The 24,930-nt window shown below is 39.6% G+C and overlaps 1 protein-coding gene across 1 annotated transcript in view; it reads right to left on the bottom strand.

Annotated features, from left to right (window-relative positions):
• The window catches only part of LOC148347973 (ferric reductase 1-like), a 46,762-nt gene that overhangs the window by 7,579 nt on the left and 14,253 nt on the right, over window positions 1–24,930 (bottom strand). Inside the window, exons 4-10 of the mRNA XM_088322846.1 lie at window positions 23,321–23,512; window positions 21,722–21,823; window positions 21,460–21,616; window positions 20,286–20,393; window positions 17,193–17,308; window positions 10,467–10,553; window positions 5,620–5,711 (exon numbers count right to left, since the gene is read on the bottom strand). Coding sequence (XP_088178972.1) covers window positions 5,620–5,711; window positions 10,467–10,553; window positions 17,193–17,308; window positions 20,286–20,393; window positions 21,460–21,616; window positions 21,722–21,823; window positions 23,321–23,512 — 854 coding nt within the window. The remainder of the gene's footprint in view (window positions 1–5,619; window positions 5,712–10,466; window positions 10,554–17,192; window positions 17,309–20,285; window positions 20,394–21,459; window positions 21,617–21,721; window positions 21,824–23,320; window positions 23,513–24,930) is intronic.

The raw sequence follows: 24,930 nt of genomic DNA, 5'->3' as shown, positions 1-24,930 counted from the left end.
TGACAACTTTCAAAATACAAACCAAGAATAATAAGAAAATGAGAACTCTGAAATCAAGTACAAAATACATATACAAAAACCAAGTTAAAAGCAAAACGTCAAAAATATAAAAGGTGTCACAGGATTATAAGGAAAGTCAGTTTATAGTGCATGGTCGAAACATGGAAAACCACAGAGCGGGTACAACAATCTGGAGCAAATTTAGAGAATGGAAAGAGGCCTGGAGCAAGTTTGGAAAAGGCAAGGAGCCCTGGGGCAGAATCAGAGAAGGGCCTGGAGCAGGCTAGGGGACATGACAGAGGCCTGGAGCAAGCTTGAAGATAGGTCAGAGGCCTGGAGCGGGTTCGTACAAAGGCCTGGAGCAGGTTAGGAGATGGGACAGAGGTCTGGAGCAGGCGAGGAGAACGAAAAGGCCTGAAGCAGAGTACGAGACAGAACAGAGCCCTGGAGCAAGCATGGAAAAGGAACAAATGTCTGGAACAGGCTCGGAGATCGGACAAGCCTGAAGCAGGCTAGGAGATGGGACAGAGGCCTGGAGCAAGGTCCAAAAGGGGACTGAGGCCTGGAGCAGGGTAGAAGACAGGACAGAGGCCTGGACCAAGCTCGGAGAAAGGATAGAGGCTTGGAGCATGTTAAGAGACTTTGAAGCAATAAGTGCTCGAAGAAAGGGGGCGGGGGATTGATTAACAGAAGCAATTGATAAAGTTGTTGAAAAACTCACTGTAATAAAAAATATAAGAGAAAATAGAAAACTAGTCCGGTGCAAAACGTGGAAAACAGACATTAGGTTAGTATTTTTACACGGAACCTAACAAGACCTAATATGGAAACAGACACCGGTCACAAGAGAGGAAGGGACAAATGCACACTGACGAACACGATAACTGAGAGACACAAGGCCAGGCAAGCTGATTGGCTTACACCAGAAAGTTAAACAAGAGGCACAGTTGCACACATTTAAGTTAAAGAGACTGTGAGACAGTCAGCTGCAATGACTGACACACATGAACATAAGAAGCATAGAAACTTGAAACCATGATACACATATAAACACATCACACACCAGGATTGGGTGGATCGATCCAAATATCAATATTATCGATATTTAGCAAGTCATTTTATCCGATTAAAACTATTGTCCTGGGACCGATACTTCTTCCCTGGAGCAGAGAGCCAACAGCTATGAATGAAAGACAATTGACACTTTGCATTACTGACTTACGTTCCAAAGTATTGATAATTAAAAGGTATTTATTGTATTTGTATTTTCGTTATATTGTTGCAGTTTGTGTTTGGGTGGCTCTTTTGACTTTTGCTGTGATGAATTAAAGAAAATGTTACACGGTTATTACACTGTAGTTATCTTACAAAAGATTAAAACATTTTTAGAGCCTAAAATCTTTGTGCTGTGTTTATCGTATTATTAATTAAGACAGAAGATTTCCCCTATCAGGCACTTTAAATGTTTCATACATTTTATCCATTGTATTATCAAAAAACTGTAGAAAAATACCACTTTATGTAAGTTTTTAAGTAACTTTGCACTCATTAGTAGCAAAAAATGTATATACTTTATTGAAAAGTATAAAAATCAAGGGAGAGAAAAAGAGTAAGAGATAAAAGAGAAATAAAAATAGAAAGAAAAAGAAAAAAAGGAAAAAAGAAAGAATGTCAAAGGGAAAGAGAGAAAGTCAGAGGGAAAGAAAGTCAGAGGAAAAGAAGTGAAATAAAGAAAGAGAGAGAGAGAGAGAGAGAGTGTCTCCCCCCCACCTGCATCGACAACTGGGGCCTGAACGACATCCCGATGAAGAATCGCTACCCTCTACCACTGCTCTGCTCCGTCTTTGAGCTGCTCCAGGGGGCCACAGTCTTCACCAAGCTGGATCTTCGCAACGCTTACCATCTGGTGCGAATCTGGGAAGGCAACGAGTGGAAGATGGCGTTCAACACCCCTACAGGGCACTATGAATACCTGGTCATGCCCTTTTGCCTCACCAACGCACCTGCCGTCTTCCAGGGACATTAACGACATGCTGCGTGATATGTTGAACCGGTTTGTTTTTGTTTACCCCGATGACATCCTCATTTTTTCCAAGTCCCTGGAGGAACATGCGCAGCACGTCCAACTTGTTCTTCACCGCCTCCTGGAGAACTCACTCTTCGTTAAGGCTAAGAAGTGTGAGTTTCACGCAAGACTGTGTCCTTCCTGGGGTATATCGTGGCTGAGGGTAGCATCCAGATGGACCCTGCCAAGGTGTCTGCAGTCACCTCCTGGCCTGTCCCCGACTGCCGAGAGAAGCTCCAGCAGTTCCTCGGATTCGCCAATTTCTACCGCCGGTTCATCCGGAACAACAGCTCGGTGGCTGCCCATCTCATGGCCCTCACTAGCCCCAAAGAGCCGTTCCGATGGTCACCGGCAGCCAATGACGCCTTCACCGCCCTCAAGGCCCACTATTCCTCTGCACCCATTCTCCAGGTACTTGACCCCGACCGCCAGCTCATTGTAGAAGTGAATGCCTCGGATGTGGGAGTTGGAGATGTCCTTTCCATGAGGTCAACCGAGGACCACAAGATTTATCCCTGCGCTTTTTTCTCACTCCATCTCTCACCTGCGGAGTGCAATAATGACATGGGGGATTGGGAGCTACTGGCCGTAAAACTCGTCCTGGAGGAATGGCGACACTGGCTGAAGGGGGTGTCGGTACCATTCCTGGTTTGAACAGATAGTAAGAATCTCCAATGCAGTGCCTGAACCCCAGACAGTCTCACTGGTCCCTATTTTTCGCTCGGTTTAACTTTACCCTCTCCTAGCGCCCGGGATCCCGCAATGTCAAACCTGATGCCCTCTCCGGCCAATTACAAAAGAAGGGCAGTCATTCCCATTGCCCAGCCTCCATCCTTCCAGCTTCTCGTGTGGTGGCTGCGCTTACCTGGGACATCAAGGACCAGGTGAGGAGGGCGCTCTGAGACCAACCGGGTCCCAGCACCTGCCCCGACGGTAATCTGTTTGTTCCGGAGGATCTCCCATCGGAGGTTCTCCAATCGGGGCATGACTCCCGCCTGGCCCACACCCGGGGGCTGCTCATACAAGCAGTCTCCTTTCTCGACGCTTCTGCTGGCCCTCCCTGGTGAAGGACACCCGGGATACATCCAGGCCTGCCAGACCTGCTCCCAGAATAAATATTTCAATCAGCCAAGGAAACCGCATAGGCAGTCCAGCTCTATGTCTTCAGACTCCATGGCATTCCGAGGGGCATTGTTTCTGACCGGGGCCCCAGTTCTCCTCCGGGTTTTGGGAGGATTTCTGTCGTCTTCTGGGGGCCTCGGTAAGTCTCTCCCCGGGGTTTCACCCCCAGTCGAACGGCCAATCCGAGCAAACTGGAGGCGGCTCTACGCTGCATGGCCTCCCGGGAACACCTTTCTTGGGCTCGACAACCAGTGTGGGTGGAGTATGCCCATAACTCGCTGGTTAGCTCGTCCACCGGCATGTCCCCCGTCCAGTGCGGCCTTTTGTCCTTCGGCCCTCGCCAACACCCGTTGCTGCCATCACACCTGGGCACGCCTGTCGGCACGTACTCCGTCAAGGCCAATCGCCGGAGGACGCGCGCTCCTGTCTACCAGGTGGGCCAAAAGGTTTGGCTGTCCACCAAGGACCTTCCTCTCCGGGTGGAATCCCGACAGCTGGCTCCCCGGTTCCTGGCTCCGTTCACTTTGGAAAGAGTTATCAACACATCGGCAGTTCGGCTTCACCTGCCCAGCACCATGAGGGTCCACATCTCACGTATCAAGCCGGTCCGCCAGAGTCCGCTGGCACCAGAGGCACCTCCGCCTCCTGCCCCTCGCCTGCTGGACAGGGATCCCGTCTACACCGTACGACACCTCCTCCGCTCTAGGCGGAGGGGTCGGGGGCTCAAATATCTGGTGGATTAGGAGGGTTACAGTCCAGAGGAGAGGTTCTGGAACCCTACCAGACAGAGTGTGGACCGTACCCTCAACAGAGAGTTCTACCAGTCACACCTTAATCCGCCTGCTATCCGAGGGACGCCCGCTTGTCCGGTCAGCCTCTTCCTGGTCAAGCTCCTGCCACGTCCCTGGATGTTGATGAGAAATGTTGTCATACTGTCATGATTACCCATTGCCCTCACCTGTGCCTGCTCATTGGGCGCCAGCTGCTGCTCGTTGCCTGATTGTTTCCCCTCCTATTTAAACTCAGTACTCCATTCACTCCTTGTCAGCAGACCTCCGCACACGCAAGGCAAGCACTATTTGACTCTGGCTCCCGTCTGTCCCGTCCTTACCTGTATCCTGCTTGTCTGCCCCTGGCTTCCCAATCGTCTCCGGCTCCCTGACCTTTTTCTGATCATCGAGCACACTCCAATCTGAACTCCTTTTTGCCCATCGACTATGCTACAATCGCCCATCCCGGCTACTCAACTTGTTCCCGCCTTCCGACCACGCTTTGATCGTAGGAGTTCCCTGCTCCTCCTGCCCAGCGATCGCAGGATTGTTGTGAAACATTGCGCATTTGGGTCTACCATGTGTTCTGGTGGAAAAAGAAGGGGAGAAAAACAAAGAAAAAGACAGAGAGACAAAGAGAGAGAGAGAGAGAGAGAGAGAGAGAGAGAGAGAGAGAGAGAGAGAGAGAGGAAGAAGAAGAAGAACAAAAAAAAGAAAGAAAGAAAGAAAGAGAAAGAAAGAAAGAAACGGAGATGAAAACAGAAGACAGAAGGAAAAAGAGTGTGGAACAGAGAGAGATAAACAAAGAGGAACAAAGAGCCATGAAGACAAAGAGGAGAAAAAGACAGTGAAGAAGAGAGAGAGAGAGAGAGAGAGAGAGAGAGAGAGAGAGAGAGAGAGAGAGAGAGAGAGAGAGAGAGAGAGAGAGAGAGAGAGAGAGAGAGAGAGAGAGAGAGAGAAAGAAAAAGGAGGGGGAGATACAGAGTGGGAGAAAGAGATACTGACAAAGAAAGACAGAGAAAAAGAAAGGAGCAAGAGAGAGAGAGAGAGAAAGAGAGAGAGAAAGAGAGAAAATAGAGACAGAAAGGGAGAGAAAAAGAAAAAAAGAGGAATAGAGAAAGACATGAAAAGAGAGAGAACAAAATAGAGAGAGTAAAAAAGAGAGAAAGTGTGAGAAAGAGGGAGAATGAATAAGAGAGAAAAAAGAAAAAGAGAGGAAATAGAGACAGAGTGGGAGAGAAAGAGAAAAAGGAGTAAAGGAGAGAGTTCAAAAGAGAAATAGAGAGAGGAAGAAAGAGAGAAAGTGAGAGAAAGAGAGAGCGAGAAAGGAATACAGCTCCAGTTGCTTTGTGATTGCCGCCTGGGTTTGGCGGCATTTAGCGTACATATTTGAAACTGCAAAGTCAAACTCTACAGTAGTGCTTCTCTTAACAGTTCTCGCCGGCCAAAATTAAATCCTTCACGGGGCGCATGTTTGACACCTCTGAATAAGGAGGAAGATAAATAAAAAACAAAGAGAGAGACAGTTTAATTTAATTTAATTTCTTGTCATTGATATCTATGGAATCGTGCATTGTGTTCTGCAACAGACCAAACGCTTTTACAGGGGGAGGTTAGGGACGGCTTGTTTTTGCAAGGCACTGTATGTGCAATGGTACTCACAAGTCATTTTGTGGTCCACAACGAAACCAAGCAAGGTTCATCTGGAGAAAACACAATATCACAACCAGGCATCCAAGGAATGGATGAGATCCCTGCACGTATAAGAAAAATAGGTTTTAGTGAAAGCCTGCGGGCACCACGTTGGAGAAACCTCTATATACTGTAAGATTGGGTTAGAATTTTAGAAAATCAGTTTTATCCGTGAAAAGTATTGCTTTTACAAAAAAATGTGAATAATTAATTTGCCTCAAAATAAGGCGTTTTAAACGGAAAGTAATTTTTTCATTTTTTTCCAAGCCTTTTGCAAGAGAAAAAGATAAAGAAGAACAAGCTGGTTAAAAAGTAAAATAAATAAAGAAAGAAATTAATTAAAGGAAGAATATTGAAGACAAGGAAAAAAGGAAACAATAGAAAAAAGAAAATCAGAACAGAAAAGTAAAGAAAATATTAATACAAAATAAAAGAAATATAATTAAAAAATGAGAGAAAGAAAGAAAAAAAGAAATAAATAAAGAAAGAAAGAAAGAAAGAAAGAAAGAAAGAAAGAAAGAAAGAAAAAGACAGGAAAACAGAAAGAAAAGATGGAAATATGGAAAGAAAAGACAGGGAAAATGGGAAATATAGAATAAAAGCAAATCTAAAATATAAGGAAAAAGAAAAGAAAAAGGGAAAATTTAAAAAGATGAGAAAGAGAAAAGAAAAAGAAAAGAAACAAAATGAAAAGAAAGAAAGAAAGAAAGAAAAAAATGAAGGGGAAAAAAGGGAAAATGAATAAAAGAATGCAAGAGGATATAATAAAACCAGATCAAAAAAAGAATGAAAATGAAAAAAAAGAAAACCAAAGAGAAAAAACTAAGAAAAGAAACAAAAGATAATATGAGGAAGAAAAATATAGAAAAGGGGGAAAAAACTAAATAAACAAATGAGAAAAAAATTAAAGAACAGAAAATTATTTAGAAATATACATTAAAAAATTAAAAAATAAAGAAAAAAAGGAAATAAAGACAAACGATGGAAAAAAGATGTGAAAAAAGCTGACTCAGCAACTTTTATTTTGTTGACTCAGCATTTTTACCAGAAAGACATTCCATTCTCCTAGGTCAGAAAAATACCTAATATCAAAACGAATTTTTACATGCAAGGAGGTAAGTTACCTAGATGTGGAAAATGCCACCAAAAGGGCTCAAATCCTTTGGTTTGGTTGACTTACCATTTTTACCTGGAAAGACATTAAACTCTTCAAGGCTAGAACAACATTGGACATCAACACTGTCTTCCACAGGCAAGACAAGACAAGTAAATTATCCTAAATGTGAAAAATGCTAAAAAGGCTTGCTTAGCAACTTTGGTTTCGTTGACTTAGTATTTTTCCTACTCTTCCATGCCAGAATTAAGCTGACCAGCAACACAATATTTTACAGGCAGTCAAGTAATCAAAACAAATTGTAGCGGGAGACAAATAGGAGCAAAAAAACGGAACAGGCAGAAAAAGGGCTTGCCGTGTAAAAACAGATTTGCAGACGGACCGACAAAAGGGTTAGACTGACAGGACAGAGTTTAAATACTGACAGGGAGCCAATCTGTCAACAAGCTGCAGCTGGTGCCACACGGGCGTGGCCCATCGGGCGCCATGGCAACTGTGACATCGAATGCCTGTAAATGTCAGGCGGGACGGAAGGAAAACTGAGATCACTTGCACTCGTTTCTTGGTTTTTATTGGAAGGAAGGAATGACAAGGCGTGATTCTTCGATCCGTTGTTTGGCGGATTGACGAGGCTTGACAGGCGGGTGAAGGCTTGGCGGGAATGGTCGTGGACAGGCGTAATCGTCGTGTTGTTGGTCGGGGCTGGAGAAGAAGGACGTCGTCGTGTTCGTAAGAGTGATCAGGAGTCAGACAGGCAGGGCAGGTCGTAGGCAAATTTGGAAACGGGTGGGCAACGGAGATCAAGCAGAAGAAAACAGGAGGCAGGCAAAGAGTCGGAGGTACGGGCTTTCTGAGCAGACGGCAAAAGGTAGCATAGTCCAATCAGACAGCTTGTTTCCGGAAGCTGAGGATTTAAATGGACAGGGTGCGCCAATCAGCTGTCCTGGCTGTTCGCGCCAAATCCTGAGCACAGGTGTTCCAGATCTGGGTGATTGTGACAGTAAAATGTAGTGTTGATATTAAATGTCCTTCTGGTCTGGAAAAGTGGAATGTCTTTTCAGGAATAAAATGCCAAGTCAACAAAACCAATGGATCTGAGCTGTTTTGGGGGCACTTTTCACATCTTGCACGTAAAATGCATGTTGTTCTGACCTAAGAGTGGAAATCTTACATCGCAGCTAACCTACTTGACAGCCTAGAGTAGAGCGTGTTGATATTTAATGTTGTTCTGTCCTGGAAGAGTGGAATGTCTTTTTTGGGACAAAATGCTAAATCATTGAAATCATCAGAGTGGATGAGTCAGCTTTTTTAGCATTTGTCAAGACTAGGTTCTCCCGTCCCGAATAACGATCCGTTTTTTATCTTGACCACGTCTACTTCCCTCTCTTGGCTTTCGACCACGTTTTTGCTCTTCTATCCTTACTACTACTACTGACCCGTTTTTTCCATTCCCGACACCGCCATCGCTCGTTACGGAAGTCCCACTTCCGTGTTCAGAGCGACCTGCTTTCCACGTCCAGCAATCGCCGGATCCTGAGCGCAAACCTTTCTCTTCCTTCAATAAAACTTGTGGTAACGTTACGCGAGTGGGTCCTGTTTCTGTTCTAGTCCTGGCATTCGAGTAGGTTACCCTCATTGTGAAAAAGGCTGATAACAAAGCTGACTCAGCACTTTTTGTTTTGTTGACTCAGAATATTGTCCCAAAAAGAGATTCCACTCTCCAAAGTCAGAAAACCAATCTTTTTTTCGGCAGTGGGGTTACTCTAGATGTGAAAAATGCCCCAAAACTGACCCAACACATTTGGTTTAGTTGGCTTAACATTTTCTTTCCTGGAAAGACGTTCTACACTTCTAGGAGAACAGCATAGAATACCAACACCCAATGCAGTCAGGTAGATTACCCAAGATATGAAAAAATGTTTTTTTTTTAAAAGCGGACTAAGCAAGTTTCTTTTCTTTTTTTACCCCGAATTATTTTCCCAGAAAGACATCCCACTCTCCCAGATCAGAACGACATATAATCAAAAATTCCCCAAAACCGACTCAAATATTTCGCTTTTGTTGAAGATTTTCCCAGAAGCATATTCCCCTCCTCCACACTAGAACTACATTTAATATCAGCACTGCCATTTAGAAGCAGTTGGGTAGGTTGGCCCAGATGTGAAATATTGCCTTAAAAAACTTACAAAGCCGATAGATAGATAGATTTGCTATTATTGGTTTGTTTTCCCAAAAGACATTCCACTCTCCAAGATCCAAAGAACAATCATTACCAACACAATATTTTATAGAGAGTCAGTTACCCAAGATGTTAAAAATGCAAAAAAAAAAAAAAAAACTGGCCGATAAAGCCAACTTGGCATTTTCAATTTTGCTGACTCACCTCTGTCCCCAGAAAGACATTACACTCTCTTAGTACAGAACTACAATAAATATCAACACCATCTAGATTACCCTACATGTAGGTTACCCTAGTAGTGAAAAAAATAGCTGACTCACCAGCTTTCCTAGAAAGAAGTTCTAATCTTCCAGACTATAACATGTTTGGCCAGGCTCACAATTGTTTAAAGGCAATCAGGTGGGACACTCTAGAGGTGTAAATGTCAAAAAAATACAGAAAGACATTTCCCTCTTTCGGGCAGGAACAACATTACATTTTAACACAATGTCTTGCAGACAGTTAGAAGGGTTGGCCTATATGTGGAAGAAAATCCTCCAAAAAAGGTAGACTCCCCTTTTTGGGTTTTACTGACCTGGCATGTTTTTTCAGAAAGACTTTTCAAGTCAAGTCAAGTCAAGTCAAGTCATGTTTATTTGTATAGCCCTTAATCACAAAGAGTCTCAAAGGGCTGCACAGACCACAGATTATTGCAAACCAAAGACAATTATTACACCATCCCCTGATCTACAACCTACATGAAGGCAAGGAAAAACTCAAAAACCGCAACATGAGGAAAATGAAGAAACCTTGAGAAGGGACTGCACATGAGGTAATCCCCCCTCCAGGATTACCAGGCTGCAATCCATGTTGCAATAACAAATAATACACAGATGTTGTCAACGTAAAATATAGGTTATTCATATACTACAGAATAGAAGTGAGTTCACTCTCCTAAACACGGACAACATTAAATACCGACCCCCATCTTTGACGGATAATCTCACTAAAATCTCACTATCAAAATCCAACAAAAATACTACTGTAATACTAGAAAAATACAACTATGGAAATATTACAAAAACTACTGAGGAAATATTACAAAATAACTGTAAAAATAAAACTATAGTAATAATATATTACAAAAATACTATAGAAATACTAAGGATATACAACAACAAAAAACGACACCAATACTACAGAAATTCTACTATGGAAATACTAAAAAATACAAGAAAAAGAGTACAAAAATACTAAAGAATGATACGACAGTAATACCTCAGTAATACTACAAAAATACTAAAATAATAAAAATACTGTAATATTACAGACATATTTCAAAAATACTACACATATATAAAAAGACAGTAATACTGTACTACAAAAGTACTACAGAAGTACTACAAATATACAACAATAATTTTACTATTGAAATACTACAAAATACAACAGATATAGTGCAAGAATACAGAATACTACAAAAATACTTATATTGTAAAAACACTGTAACAAAATGACTACAAAAATAGAGAACCATGAACTGACCTGGGACCAGTTTTTGTAGTATATGAACGGAAGAGGGAAGGCAGTCACTGTTCCCGCTATTGTTAACCCCATCACTGAAAAATGGACCTGGAAATTCAAAAATATCATTTTTACTATTTTTAAAGACAGGGTTAGGGGTTAAGGTTAGTGGGTAAGGGTTAGGGCGAATTGATTAGAGTTCGCAAAGTGGTGGAAAACTACGGCTTTTTTATCTAGCCAAACCATCAAACCAAAATAGTCAAGATAAAATGACAATATATATATATATATATATATATATATAATATATATATATATATATATATACTCCAGATATACGACAAAAAATGTACAATGGAATTACTTCGAAAATACGACAGAAATCCTACTATGGGAATACTAAAAAACACTACTGCAGAAATAATATTAATATACTTGTAAAGTAAGCTTAAAAGTATTTACTCATAGTGTATCTTTCTAATCAGTTAACGTTCCTTCTAACCGTTTCTTAATCTTGCACAAACAGATACCATTCATTGCACAACCATGTAATTGCTCTGGGGGTGGTCCTTGCTGTCTTTGTCTAACCATGCTAGTACTTTTCCATGACGAGTGTGGTCCTTGCTGTCTTTGTCTAACCATACCAGTACTTTTCCATGACGAGCTATTTGCTGTTTCGTGGGGTCACAGTGGGTGAGATTCAGTGTGGACGTTGAGCCTAGAACGAGCCAGTTGCTTGTCATCCCCCCACTCTCCCCACTGCAGCTGGTTAAAAACTTAACAAGTCTTTGCCTGATATTCCTTCTACCATTAGCCAACTTAAAGCTCTCCCACACGTCAGTGGTCTGCTCCTTAGATCCCACATTTCCCGGTGCCGAAACCCGGGAATCACATTTAGACGGACGACCATCACGGGACCAAGGACGCCACAGAATCTGACGTCAGCGTTGGGGAAGCGGGTCACGAACTCCAGCTTCGGCCGCCCGCCCAGAGACGATTCCCAATGGGACCAGGCTGACCTAGAGGCAGCAGGTATTTGTACTTAAACTCGTTTCGCACCACAATATTAATATAAAAATTGATGAATAAAATTTGCCAAACTTATGATAGGCTCGGCCCCATCTCTTCAGAGGTAAAAGCAAAACCTCTATTTGACAAAAAGATGGCTAAACAAAAGATGACCTGTCGTAAATTCCAAGGCATTCTTTTTCAAAAAAGCACAAGAGTAATAATAGTGAAATGCGAGTCGATAAGGCAATTCATTAGTGACAAGTGTGCGTCATTCTATATTGAATAAATGAGAAAACATAGTTGCTTATGATTATAGTGAGAGGAAATTACCCTTAAAAAGTTTCAATTTGGCATTTTCTGATATTTTTGATGTTTAGGCAGTGTGATAGTTTAGAATTTAACTTGTTTGAACATGCAGACGGCACGGAGGTTAAGTGTTTAGCACGTCCGTGACAGGGTAATGAGGCCATGAGTTTAGGATTGGTTGTCCCCCCTCCCTGTGAGAACGTGCGTGGTTTGAACATTCAAGTGAAAGAAAAGTTTTGACAAACGATTAACAAATATGTAACAAATGTTGATTTATAGTTTGGTTAAATCAAAAATTAATTTGCCTATCCTATGGAGAGAGCGTTTTTTCAAAAGACAATGAGGAACAGATTATTCGATCCTGAGAAAGATCATATGAATTTAAAAATAGCAGATTAATTGATCTTGAGACAGATCATGAGAATTTGATGGAATGAATGGATAAAAATGATTAAGCTAAGATAATTTCTACATGTTCATTTAACTTAGAGCAAAAATTTAGGCTATTGAATAGTCCAGCTGATTTACCAATATGTCCCAATATTATGTAAGCATGATTGATTTGGCAGGATTCTAATGTCCACTAAAAAGAAAAGACATTTTTTGAAAGTGAATGGATTCTCTAAAGGACAGATTGAACCGTCAAGAGGTGGCACATCTGAACGAAGATTAACAAAATACTGTTTGCTGTGATGAGGGACACAGCTGGAAAAATTAACAAGACATCCATTCATCCATTGTCCCCGCTTACCATGAACGGGGTTGCGGGGGTGCTGTAGCACATCCCAAGTGTCTTTGGGCAGTGGGCATGGGACACCCTCAACTGATTGCCAGCCAGTTGCAATGGAACCAACAATGACAATGGAGTCATTTCATTTTTGAGATGGACACATTTTGGAAAAATATTTTTGACAAAATTGCTTCAGATGTACTACAAAAACTATGGAAATACTACAAAAACAAAACGACACCAATACTACAGAAATTCTACAATGGGAATACCACACAATACTAAAGCAGAAATGCTACTAATATACTAAAACAAAACAAAACAAAACTACTACGGTAATACTATAAAAATACATTACAAAATAAACTATCGAAACACTACAAAAATACCACATAAATACTAAAGAAATACTACTATGGGAATACTCAAGACTATAAGTGCAGAAAAACTGGGTTGAATTTGGTTTTATACTACTACTGAAACAAAAATAAACAACAGTAATACTACAGAAATACTACTATGAGAATACTAAAAAAATACTAGTGCAGAAGAAATACTAATATACAAAAACATGAAAAACTACAGTATTACTACAAAAATATACAACAAAATTTGATTATGGAAAGAAAACTACATCACTAAAGAAAAAATATTACTATGGGAAAACTAAAAAAATACTAGTGCAGAAATACTACTAAAACAGAATCTGAAACTGAAAAAATACAGTAACACTACAATAATACTAACAACTATGCTACATGATTCGACTATGGAAATACTAAAAAAATACAACGGAAATACTACAACAACCTGACACCAGAAATATAACAAAAATACTTTGAAAATACAACCACAGTAATACTCCAAAACTAAATATGAAAATTAATGCTTTAAACAGGAAACTAATTTATTATTTTTGCGTTGATTGCAAGCATTGCACCACCAATTTGATCAAATGAATCAATTTAAAAAATGTCGATACGTTGAAGATTTAAATGTCTGCATGTATATTTATTCATAAATTAAAAGATAGGATCGGTCACCAGGATGGGCCCCTCGACCAAGTTTTAGCTCAAAGCGGCTCTCAACTCCAAAAGGTTGCCCAACCCTGGGTTAGAGGAATGGGTTAGGAATTAAGGTTAGGGTTAGGGCTACTGGGTTAGAGTTTGAGGGTTAGGCTTGGATGAGGGCAGGGGTGTCAAGCTCATTTTAGCTATTGGCCACATGCTAAAAAAAATCAAAAAGGGTCCGGATAAGTAGATTTAAGAAAAGGAGAGAAAGAAAGAGAGTAAGGGTAAAAAAGAGAGAAAGGACGGGAGAGAAGGGAAGAGTGAGAGCGAAAAAGAGAGAGAAGAGAGAGAGAGAGAGAGAGAGAGAGAACAAGGGAGACACAGAAGAGGTGTAAAGGAGAGTGAAAAGTCGGGGGGAATAAAAAGTTAAATAAAGAGAAGAAAAGAAAGAGAGAGAGAGAGAGAAAGAGAGAGAGAGAGAGAGAGAGAGAGAGAGAGAGAGAGAGAGAGAGAGAGAGAGAGAGAGAGAGAGAGAGAGAGAGAGAGAGAGAGGAAGGGAAAGCATTCCAACTTCGGTTGCTTTCCGAGTGGCGCCTGGCATTGGCGACATTAAGTGGACATATTTAAAACTGCAGCTTGTTTTTCTCTTGTGCTTTCTCTCGACGTTCTATAGCCTGCATTAAAATCCTTGCCGGGCCTGATGCTTGCTAGCTAGCTAGCTAGCTAGATAGATAGATAGATAGATAGATAGATAGATAGATAGATAGATAGATAGATAGATAGATAGATAGATAGAGAAGAGAGAGAGAGAGAGAGAGAGAGAGAGAGAGAGAGAGAGAGAGAGAGAGAGAGAGAGAGAGAGAGAGAGAGAGAGAGAGAGAGAGATAGATAGATAGATAGAGCTTGTTTTTCTCTTGTGCTTTCTCTTGACGTTGTATTGCAGCCCGCATTAAAATCCTTGCCGGGCCTGATGCTAGATAGATGGATAGATAGATAGATAGATGGATAGATAGATTGAAAGATTTTTGCATATTATCCAAACCAATAGAACTATAGGGCAGCCATTTATTTCCATTCTTGCAGAATTGTCTTGGACAGTGGACTCCAACATTGTGCCAGCAAGCATTTGGGTGCCCCCTGAGGACAGCTGTGGTGCCCGTGGACCTGATCTAAATTATCTTGGCACCACTGCGTCATTGTGATTTTCTAGTCAAATCATTTTTTTAGTGGTAGACTGAGTCAATTTAGCCCTAATTCTCTTCCGTTTTCTCGTTTTTCCCTCTGACTCTCTTTTTCTTTCTCTCCCTTTTTTGTCTTTCTTTCTTATTTACTTGTTTTTCTTTCTCTATTCCCCTCTTCTCTCTCTCTCTCTTGTTCACCCTTTTCCCTCTCCCCTTCACTCTTTCTTTTGCTCTTTTCTTGCTCTTACTCTATCTTTCTTTCTTGCTTTTTTCTCTCTTTTTTCTCCTTCTTTCATTCTTTCTTGCTCATTGTCTTTCTTTCTTTCTGTCTTTGCTTTCTTTTGTTCATTTTTCTCTCTTCTTTCTACTTCCAATAATTAAACTGGTAATGAATGACATAGAAAAAACATAGTAAGTAGTACAAAATAAGTTGTTATTTTAGGCCCACATTTCACTAGCCTAAAGTACTATAGCTCTCAGCTTGAAAGATGTTGGAGACTGCTGGTTAAAACAGATTATTAAAAGCGTTGGCAGTTTAACAGGTCATCAATTGGCTGTATCATGTGACCTATGAGCCACTGAGTACGTTACATCAATGCAAATACGAGTGCACACAATTCTGTTGTGTTGCTGTAAGTCATAATACCGCTTTGGTCTGGTAGGGAACATTTTTTCCAAATCCTTTATTATTGAACTTTTCAAACACCAGCAAAAGTGGCATGAACGTTTTAACTTTGTGGTGTTTGACTGTTTTATTATGAAACAATTTTCAATGGAACAGAAAATGCTGCTGATATACAGAGAGAAAAAACTGAAAATAATCAAATAAGATAAATAAAGTGAACATAAAATGAATAATATAGACATGTTTAACTTTATATAACGGGCATATTTTTAAGCATATTGTATAACATTTTCATATTGGGAATGTCTATCATATTTAAATATTTGACCCCAAAAATTTGGTGACAACATTTCAAAAAACGGGTTTCCACAGTGTTATATTTTTTTGTGGATAAAATTTTTTGCTCTAAATAAAATTAAATGTATTGTTCGTTCTTTCTGTTTTGTATGATAAGTGGAAATATAATATATTCTTTGGATAAGGTGGTCGGAAAAGAGTATCTTACATATTTGCAGATGTGTAGCATATATTTGCTAGTAATTTTTTTTTATTGTCAACTTAATTGATCAAAACTTGAGCTTTATTTTATAGTTTATTTTATAGAATATTCTGTTGCTTTTCAAACTCTTTTTCTTTCTGTCCAAAACTTAAATATTTGAATAAAGGAAATTACAAAAAAACATATACTTAACTCATCTATTAATCAAAAAAAACTCTGAACAAATTCATCGATTGTGAAAATAATAATTAGTTGTTGCGCTAAAAATGTGTGAAACAGCCAAATCCGTATCCCAGTGTCCCAGTTCACATTGCACAAAATTTTTTCCTTTAAAAGTACCATGAAAGCTTTATTAATTAATTTCTTTAAATGCATCTGAGAAGGAGAGAGAGAGGGGGGGGGCAGAGAGAGCGACAGAGAGAGAGGAGCGGAAAATTGAAAAAAAGGAGAAAGAGATAATGAAAGAAAGAGACAGGAATAGAGAAGAAAGAGACAGGAATAGAGAAAAAAGAGAGGAATAGAGAAAGGGAGAGGAATAAAGAAAGAGAGAGGGAAAGAGAGCAGAATAAGAGAGAAAGAGAGAGAGAGAGACAAAGAAAGTGAGACACAAGAAGAAAGACAAAGAAAAAGAGAGTGAAAAGGAACTACAAAGAAAAAGAAAGAAATAAAGAAAAGAAAGCCAGGGGAACAGAGAAAGACGCAGTAAAGAGAGCGAGGGAGACAAAGAGAGAAAGAGAAAGTCGAAAATTGAGAAAAAGAGACACAAAGAAAGAGAGAGAGAGAAAGAGAGACAGACAGAGAAAGGGAGAAAGAGATAATGAAAGAAAGAGACAAGAATAGAGAATAAGAGAAAGAGGGCGGCAGTAGCTCAGGACGTTAAGCGCTTGTCTTGGGATCAAGGGATCCCAGTTCAAATCCCGGCTCGTCCCTGTTACATATCGAAGTGTCCTTGGGTAAGACACTGAACCCCTAATACCCCCAATAAGCAGGTTAGCGCTTCTTTTGAAATTAATAAGAAAACTTGATGCGGTTGGGAGAATGGTTGGATCGTTTTTTTTCGTCCATTCTCTACCATGGAGGAGGACCTCTGGAAGCCCATCTTCCAAAAGTAAGTTAAACTTAACTTTATTTTTTTTTATATACCATGTTATTTTATGAAATGTTTATTTTTTTAGGACAAAGTAATTCAGGTTACTTATGCAAACCTTAAATATACTTAAACATACAAAATATAGCAATGAAACCAACTTACGAACAAATTCAACTTACGAACGAGATTCCAGACGATCGTAAGGCAGCGACAATAAATATGATAATTGGTAGAAAACAATGCATTGTAATGAAAAGTAACATAAAACAATTCAACATTGTATCCAAAAACACACCAGAAACCATATATCTTTGTCCCGTAGATGATGATTTATAGCCACTCCTTTCAGATACCTGGCCACCATCATTCCCAGAGATCCCGTGCTCATCCAGGATATCAGCATCAATGCTCCTGAAAAGCAAGTGCAAGACTTGAACTCAGCTTGCCATAAAATTCTACTTTATGAAGTAATAGGAACATTTTCTCATTTTTTCCCTCATGTTAGAAAGTATATTTTTGATCAATCATTTTTGTAAAAGATTGGTAAAGTATCTGTATTATCTGTACAATTTTGAAACACTTTGACTTTGTTTATGTGTTATAGTATCACTGTAGTTGTATTTTTGAAGTATTTCCCGAGCAGTATTATTGTAGAAATGTGAATCATCGCTGTAGTAGTATTTCTGTATTATATTGTCACTGTAATAGTATTTTTGTAGTATTTGCATAGTAATATTTAGTCCTATTACTGTACATGTATTTTGGAGTATTTCTGTAGTGGTATTTCTGTATTATACTATCAATGTAGCAACTGTTATTGTATTATTTTCGTGATAGTATTATTGTAATATTTACCATCACTGTAGATGTATTTTTGTAGTATTTACCTTGTAGTATTTTGTACTAATACTGTAGAAGTATTTTTGTAGTTGTATTCCTGTATTATACGATCAGTGAAGTAGTGTTTTTTGTAATATTTTAGTATTTTTTTACCATCACTGTAGATGTATTTCTGTAGTGTTTCTGTCAGAACCCAAACAGACGGTGGAACTAGACGTGTAACGTTTTCACACAAGCTTTATTTTACGGAAACCAGACATGAAAGACGGGATTGATACCTGATACATGATGCATGAGCAAGATACTGGACAGAAAGGGACAGACGGGATCAATACAGGATATACGAGCAGGATATCGGACAGGACAGGAAAGACGGGATCGATATCTGATACAGGAAGCATGAGCAAGATACCGGACAGGACGGGACAGACGGGATCGATACAGGATATACGAGCAGGATATCGGACAGGACGGGACAGATGGGATCGATACCGGATACTGGATACACAAGCAGGATACCAGACAGGATAGGTAAGATGGGATCGATACCAAATACTGGATACACGAGCAAGATACCGGACAGGACTGGACAGATGGGATTAATACCGGATACTGGATACACGAGCAAGATACCGGACAGGACTGAACACATGGCATTGATACCGGATACTGGAGCAAGATACCGGACAGGACTAGACAGACAGGATCGATACTGCATACTGGATACACGAGCAGGATACCGGACAGGACGGGACGGACGGGATCGATACCGGATACTGGATAAACAAGCAGGATACCGGACGGAGTCAAAATGCAAGTCTTGCAAATGCAGAGGTTCGTTGACGGACTGACAGGAGAATGAGAATGAGAGCACTGACTTTAAATGGGAGGGGAGCCAAACGGGCAACGAACAGCAGCTGGCGCTAAACCAGCGGGCACAGGTGAGGGAAATGGGCAATCGTGACAGTTTCTGTAGATGTAATTTGTAGTGATTCTGTAGTAGTACTTTTGTAGTATTTTGTTGTATTCTTTTGTGGTATTTTCTGTATTATACTGTCAATGTAGGAGTATATTTCCATAATAATATTATTGCAATATTTTCTACCCTCACTGTAGATGTATTTTCATAGTATTTCCGTAGTATTTTTTAAGTATTTCTGTATCAGTTAGTCTGTAGTATTTCTGTGGTGATATGTCTGTAATATTTGTGTAGTATTTTTGTATTAATACAGTATTTCTGTTTTATACTATCACTGTAGTAGTGTTTCTGTAGTATTTCTGTAGTAGTATTTCTGTTTTATATTGTCACTGTACTAATATTTTGTGGTAGTATTTCGGTGGTATAGTATTACTGTGAGATGACAACTACAACAACCATAGTAATATTTTTGTAGTATTTTGATAGCAGTTTGTAGAATTCCATAGTGGTATTTTTTAGTAGACACTCAAACACAAAATTAATTTAATGAATTAATGAATGAAACTTTATTTTGAACAAAAAAACAAAACAGCAAGTCAAAAAACAAACAAACAAAAAAAATGTTAACGTTTTATGACCCTGGTTTTCATAACATCCATCTGTCATTTAGTTATAGTTGTCGTTTTTACCTTTTAGTGTCTCTTTCAATGCCATTGATAAGTTTGTTTGTTGGGGCTGGCTTCGAGATGAGTTGGGCTGCACCGTGGTAACGGAAATTTCCTCCAATCTGGAATAAATTGGCTCACAATTTTCCTATCCGGAATGAATGGGCTATTAGGGGTTGGATTTGAGGGGTTTGGTCACTTAATGACTCCCAACGACATGTGTTGCGACACATCGGTAGGTAATCCCCTCCTCTGTATCAGTAAACAACGCAAGAATAGTCATCTCCCACTAGGGGATATGAATCTTGCATTTAAATAAGGAAGCTTGGTCCCCATGGTAACCAGGGACATTTCCAGGATTGAACCGAGTGGTTCACTGACCCACATTAAGATTGTGATGCTAATGAGTGGATGCTAAAAAGAAGATGCTAATGGCTACACGCTAACAAGTTATGCCAACGGCTACATGCTAACAAGTCATGCTAACGGCTACATGTTAATGAGTAGGTGCCAATGAGTCATGTAATGGCTATATTTTAACGAGTCAAGCTCAGGGCTTCATGTTAGCGAGCAGATGCTGGCAAGTCATGCTATGGGATACAAGCTAACGAGTATATGCTAGTGTGTCATGCTAAAGGAAACATTCAAACGAATCATGCGGTTACATGCTAGATGCTAGCAAGTCATGCCAACGGCTTCAAGCAAATGAGTCCTGCTAATGGCTAACTGCTAACTTGTGGATGCTAACTTGCCGATAAGTCATGCTAAAAGTTACATGCCAACGAGTAAATGCTAACATGCAAACGAGTCATGCCAACGGCTACATACAAACGAGTCTTGCTAATGGCTACATGCTAATGAGTAGATGCCAAAAAATCATGCTAATGGCAATCACAGATGCTTTATGAATCTTAATCTCCCGATTGAAAACTCAGGTTTTAACGTTATAACGTAAATATCTCACCATGTGCTTTGATAATGTGAGCCAATCCAGATGTTCTGACAAGCTGTGGTCTGGATATATCTACTTTTTTATTACTTGTAAAAGTATTTTTGTGGAACTGGATTTGTCCTGGTGGATGAAAGCAGACAAAAATATACCTTGTTATTTGTAGATGTAATGGTTCCCTGTAAAAAAAAAAAACCTCCCAAATATTCTTTACGTTTTATTTTCAACATCACAATTTGTGATTTCCAAGCAGTCAATACTCCATAAATTAAAGGGCTTTCATTGGGAGTAGTAATTAGGACTAAAGGTTAGGGTCAGGGGGTGGGGATTAGGGTTAGGGTTAAAGGTTAAAGGTTTGGGTTAGGGGTTAAGATATGGGTATAAAGTCTTTGTGCCGACCAACTTCTGTGTTTGATTTAGTTGTTGTCCCTCGTATTACTCAGAAGAAAATAATAATAACACGATGATTACTTCATGTTAATGGTAAAGTGGTTAAACATAGTTTCCGATACTGTAAATTCAGACTACAGAGCCCATCTACAAGTAGCATGAATTTTCTTACCCCTCCAGAATGACCAGCGGACAGCCAACAGGCTGTGTTAAAACTAACAATTTAACAGCCCATGTTGTCACCATTGTTCTGTAAATGCAGCAAGGTTGGGTTGTTCAAATAGAATATGGCTGGTGTAATGTTAATAAATGCATAAAGACCTTAAACACAGGAGCCTTGTTCAATAACTCACTCAACTAAGAAGTGAAGATGCCGAAGGACTACAACATTTAGGAGGCTTTGGACATGATCCTGGCTGAAGTCTACTCTTGTGACTCTATTTATTTATTTCATTTACACTATATGTATTTCATTGTTTATTAAAGCACTTGAATTTAAGTTGATTATTTTAATCTATTTTTAAATTATATGTTTATTGGACTTTGTTAATTATATGATCTGATTGGTTGTTTTAATCAAATCAATAAATACGACTTTACTGCAGTTACTCAGTACTTGAGTATTTTTCCCCCAAGTACTTATTTACTTTTACTCAAGTATTTGGATGACTACTTTTACCTCTACTTGAGTAATGTTATTGTGAAGTAACTGTACTTTGAATTGAATAATTGAGTATATTTTGGCTACTCTACCCACCTCTGTATATTGGCCACAGATAGATCAAGAACCCAGCCTTACCATTGCTGGTGCTTGCACCATATGCATACATCAGATAGTAGGATCTGTTTGAATCTGTAAAACCTGCATTCCTTCCAGCTTTAATTGGATTGAATGAAGTGAATGAGCAGCTGATCTCTCTTTTGTCAAAGGATGCTTGAAAATCCGAAATATTCCCCTAACAGAGACATGAGAACAAATTAATAATCATAGTGCACACAATTTGGTAAAATGTGCCTGGCTAACAATATGTTTAATAACTTGCAGAAGATATTTAACATACCAAAGGAACAGGTTGTGGAATTGTTTTTCCTACAGAAAATGCATGTTGTAACTGCACCAGGCCACTGTTTGCTTTGACACAAACATAAATGTCATCATTACCCTTTTGAGGAAAAAAACAAAACAAAGTCATCATCTCACAAGTTTGACGTAAAAACTCAGAGAGCAGGCTAAATTGACACTAGAAGTCGCAGGAATTTTCTTACCCCTCCAAAATGACCAGCGGACAGCCAAAAAGCTGTGTTATGTAAAACTAATGATTTAACGGCCCATCTTGTCACCATTGTTCCGTAAATGCGGCAAAGTGGGGTTGTTCAAATGGAAGGTGGTGAGTGTGGTGTTGATTGATGCATTAATAGCTAGTGCACAGGACACTTATTCAAAAACTCACTCAACTTGGAGTGAAAATGCCGAAGCACTACAACACTCGGAAGGCTTTGGACACGATCCTGCCTGAAGTCCATTCATGTTACTCAGTGGGAGAAAATATAACACATGACAGTAATGCTACAAAAATACAACTACACAATCCTATAAAATTACTACAGATGTACCGTATTTTCCGCACTATAAGGCGCACCTAAAAGCCTTTATTTTTTTTCAAAAACTGACCGTACGCCTTATTATACAGTGCGCCTTATATATGAATCAATATTAAGTCGCAAGGTCTCGCAACAAAGGCAAGCAGCCGCCGACTAGATTTCTCCTCGTAGGCGATGTGGTCCTTGGTGTATGCTGGGATACATATGCCGGCGTTTCATTTCCCAGCCAATATGTCAATCATCATTTGAATCGATCAATATTGGCTAAAGTTATTCGGAGGTAAAGGGGGCGGATCCTTTTTATCATTTACAGGCTCGCATAGGCTAAAGGGGCAAAACAAAACCTGCGATTGGCCGAAAAAGATGAATGTGAATAGCAAGTTTGGTTGTCTACGGCATAAAGAAAACATGATTTACCATTCTGTATTTATAAATATTTTACTCTCCTGGATTTACTACACTCACGGATATAAGAGGACCATGGTTGCACATTATTATTGAACGCAACGATTTCGGTGAGCTACTCCGGCTATATATTTTCCCAGTATCTTGTTTCAGAGTGATATCGATGTTTCTGTGATGGGTCTTTTTTTAAATTAAACTCAATTCCAAGTGTTTATTGTCATATGCACAGTAAAGTTGCGAGCGAAAAATAAAATAAAAACCAAGGAATGGTTGGCATTTCTTGAAGCCCAAGACTTTAACCTTCCGAATGATATTTGGAACGATGCATTTGAGTGACATCGTACGGACACCGCATCCGCACGTGTCTACAATATAAAATACTACAAAATAAAATTACATTAATACTATAAAAATAATACAGAAATACTACAATAATCAGACTGCTCAAATTCAACAAAAATACCACAAAAATACAACTGGAGAAATACTAGATAAATAACGGCTGGTTACGCCCCCACCAAATGTTATTTTCTTGGTCAATGGTGAAACTAATCCAGTCAGTTGAGTGTCCCCTGGGCATTCTATGTAGCAAAGCCAACTGACTGTGGTCTTTCTAGTGTTAATGCATGCCATAAAATAATATTCTTCTCTACCATTTCTTGATCCTCTGAAAATCCGAATGAAATGTATCCATCAGCAGTTCCCGTCATCTCAAATCGGATGGCTCTGTCTCTTGTTGAAAACATGGCAGACATGAAGTAACAATCGCTCAACACTTCAGGGCCACAATTAGATGGGTGACTAAAACACAGCTTTGTGACACCACAACCATTGCTGGATATAGGCTGCAGGGTAAAAAAGAAAGGTTAAATCATTGTCATCCAAATACAACATTGTGTCGTTGTCATGTGAAAAAGAAAATCTCCCAAATGTGTAACTTTGTGTGTGATTCAGTCCAAGTCGATCAAATAAGGTAAAGGTACATCCTAAACATGAAGGAAAATGTAATCTGCAAAGAGTTCTTTGAGAATCTCAATCCCACTTTAGCCAATTACCGTATTTTCACGAGCAAAGGGCGTGTTAAAATGAGTGGTCTCTGAAACTGGTTCTATTTCTGTATTTAACACTACACTGGCTCACTTGATTATTAGGCGCGGGTGCCCTCTGCTGCGGCCGCCTTACAATAATACAAACAAGCATACAACTGTGCAAATTTAAAAATACAACAAAAGCAAAAGTGAGTATGGTTGTGCCTTTTTAACCCAGGGCTGTCAAAAAGGCAGCCCGCACGCCGAATCAGGCCTGCTAAGGGATTGAATCCGGCCCGCGAGACAACACTGCGACGCAAAAACGAGCTGCAGGTTGAAATATGTCCACTTGATGTTGCCAAAGCCAGGTGCCTCTCACAAACGCTGAACTTGTATTTCTCTTTCTGTCTCTGTCTCTCTCTCTGCCTCCCCTTTTCTCTCAACCTCTATCTCTCTTTTCTTTTTCTATGTTCCTCTTTGTCTCTTTCTCTCTCTGTGTATTTTTACCTTCTCTTGCTCTCTCTTAATGTCCTTTTCTATCTCTTGTCTCTCTTTCTCTCTCTCTTGCTTTCCCATTCTCTCTTTTGCTTCTTCTCTCTTTCTCTTCTCCTCTTTTCTCTCCTTCTCTCTTTCTATTTCCCTTTGGATTTCTTTCTTTCCCCCTTTTCTCACTTTTTCTCTTCTAACTCTTTTGTTTCTCACATTCTCTCTCTTTCTTCCCCCCTTCTTTCTCTCTTTCTTTGAACCACCCTCTATCTTTTTCTCTCCCTCTTTTTCTTGTTTCTTTCTGTCTTTTACCTTTCTCTCTAATCTACTAGTTCGGCCCCCGAGAGAAAGTCTGTTCTATCATGTGGCCCCCAGTTAGAATGAGTTTCACACCCCTGATTTAACCCCTTAACGTAAAACAAACTTTTGATTAACAAACATGTTTGTACGATGTCACCAGTCACTGAAATGCCACAAATCATTGGAAAGCTTAAATTATTTGGATTCAAGATATAATGACTATTTCAAAATGTACTCATCATGTAAATCACAAATTACGTCCACTGGCCGTCATCAAATTCGTTGAATGTCTGCAAAAAATTGCTTCCTTATATCAATGACAATCAAGAGAATGTAAAATATGTATGCTAAAACAAACGATAATGCGGACAGATTAAAGTCTGCCTGCTTAGTTGGACGTTCTCAGTAGTAATCTGTCCGTTTTGCTCCAAACTCCCCTTTAAAATTTA

This window comes from Urocampus carinirostris, chromosome 18 (genome assembly GCF_059441175.1).
Source record: "Urocampus carinirostris isolate Australia breed hairy pipefish chromosome 18, RoL_Ucar_1.0, whole genome shotgun sequence".
Taxonomy (NCBI): Eukaryota; Metazoa; Chordata; class Actinopteri; order Syngnathiformes; family Syngnathidae; genus Urocampus; species Urocampus carinirostris.
The sequence above is the reverse complement of the archived record's forward strand: the minus strand, read 5'-3'. Positions and strand labels throughout refer to the sequence as shown.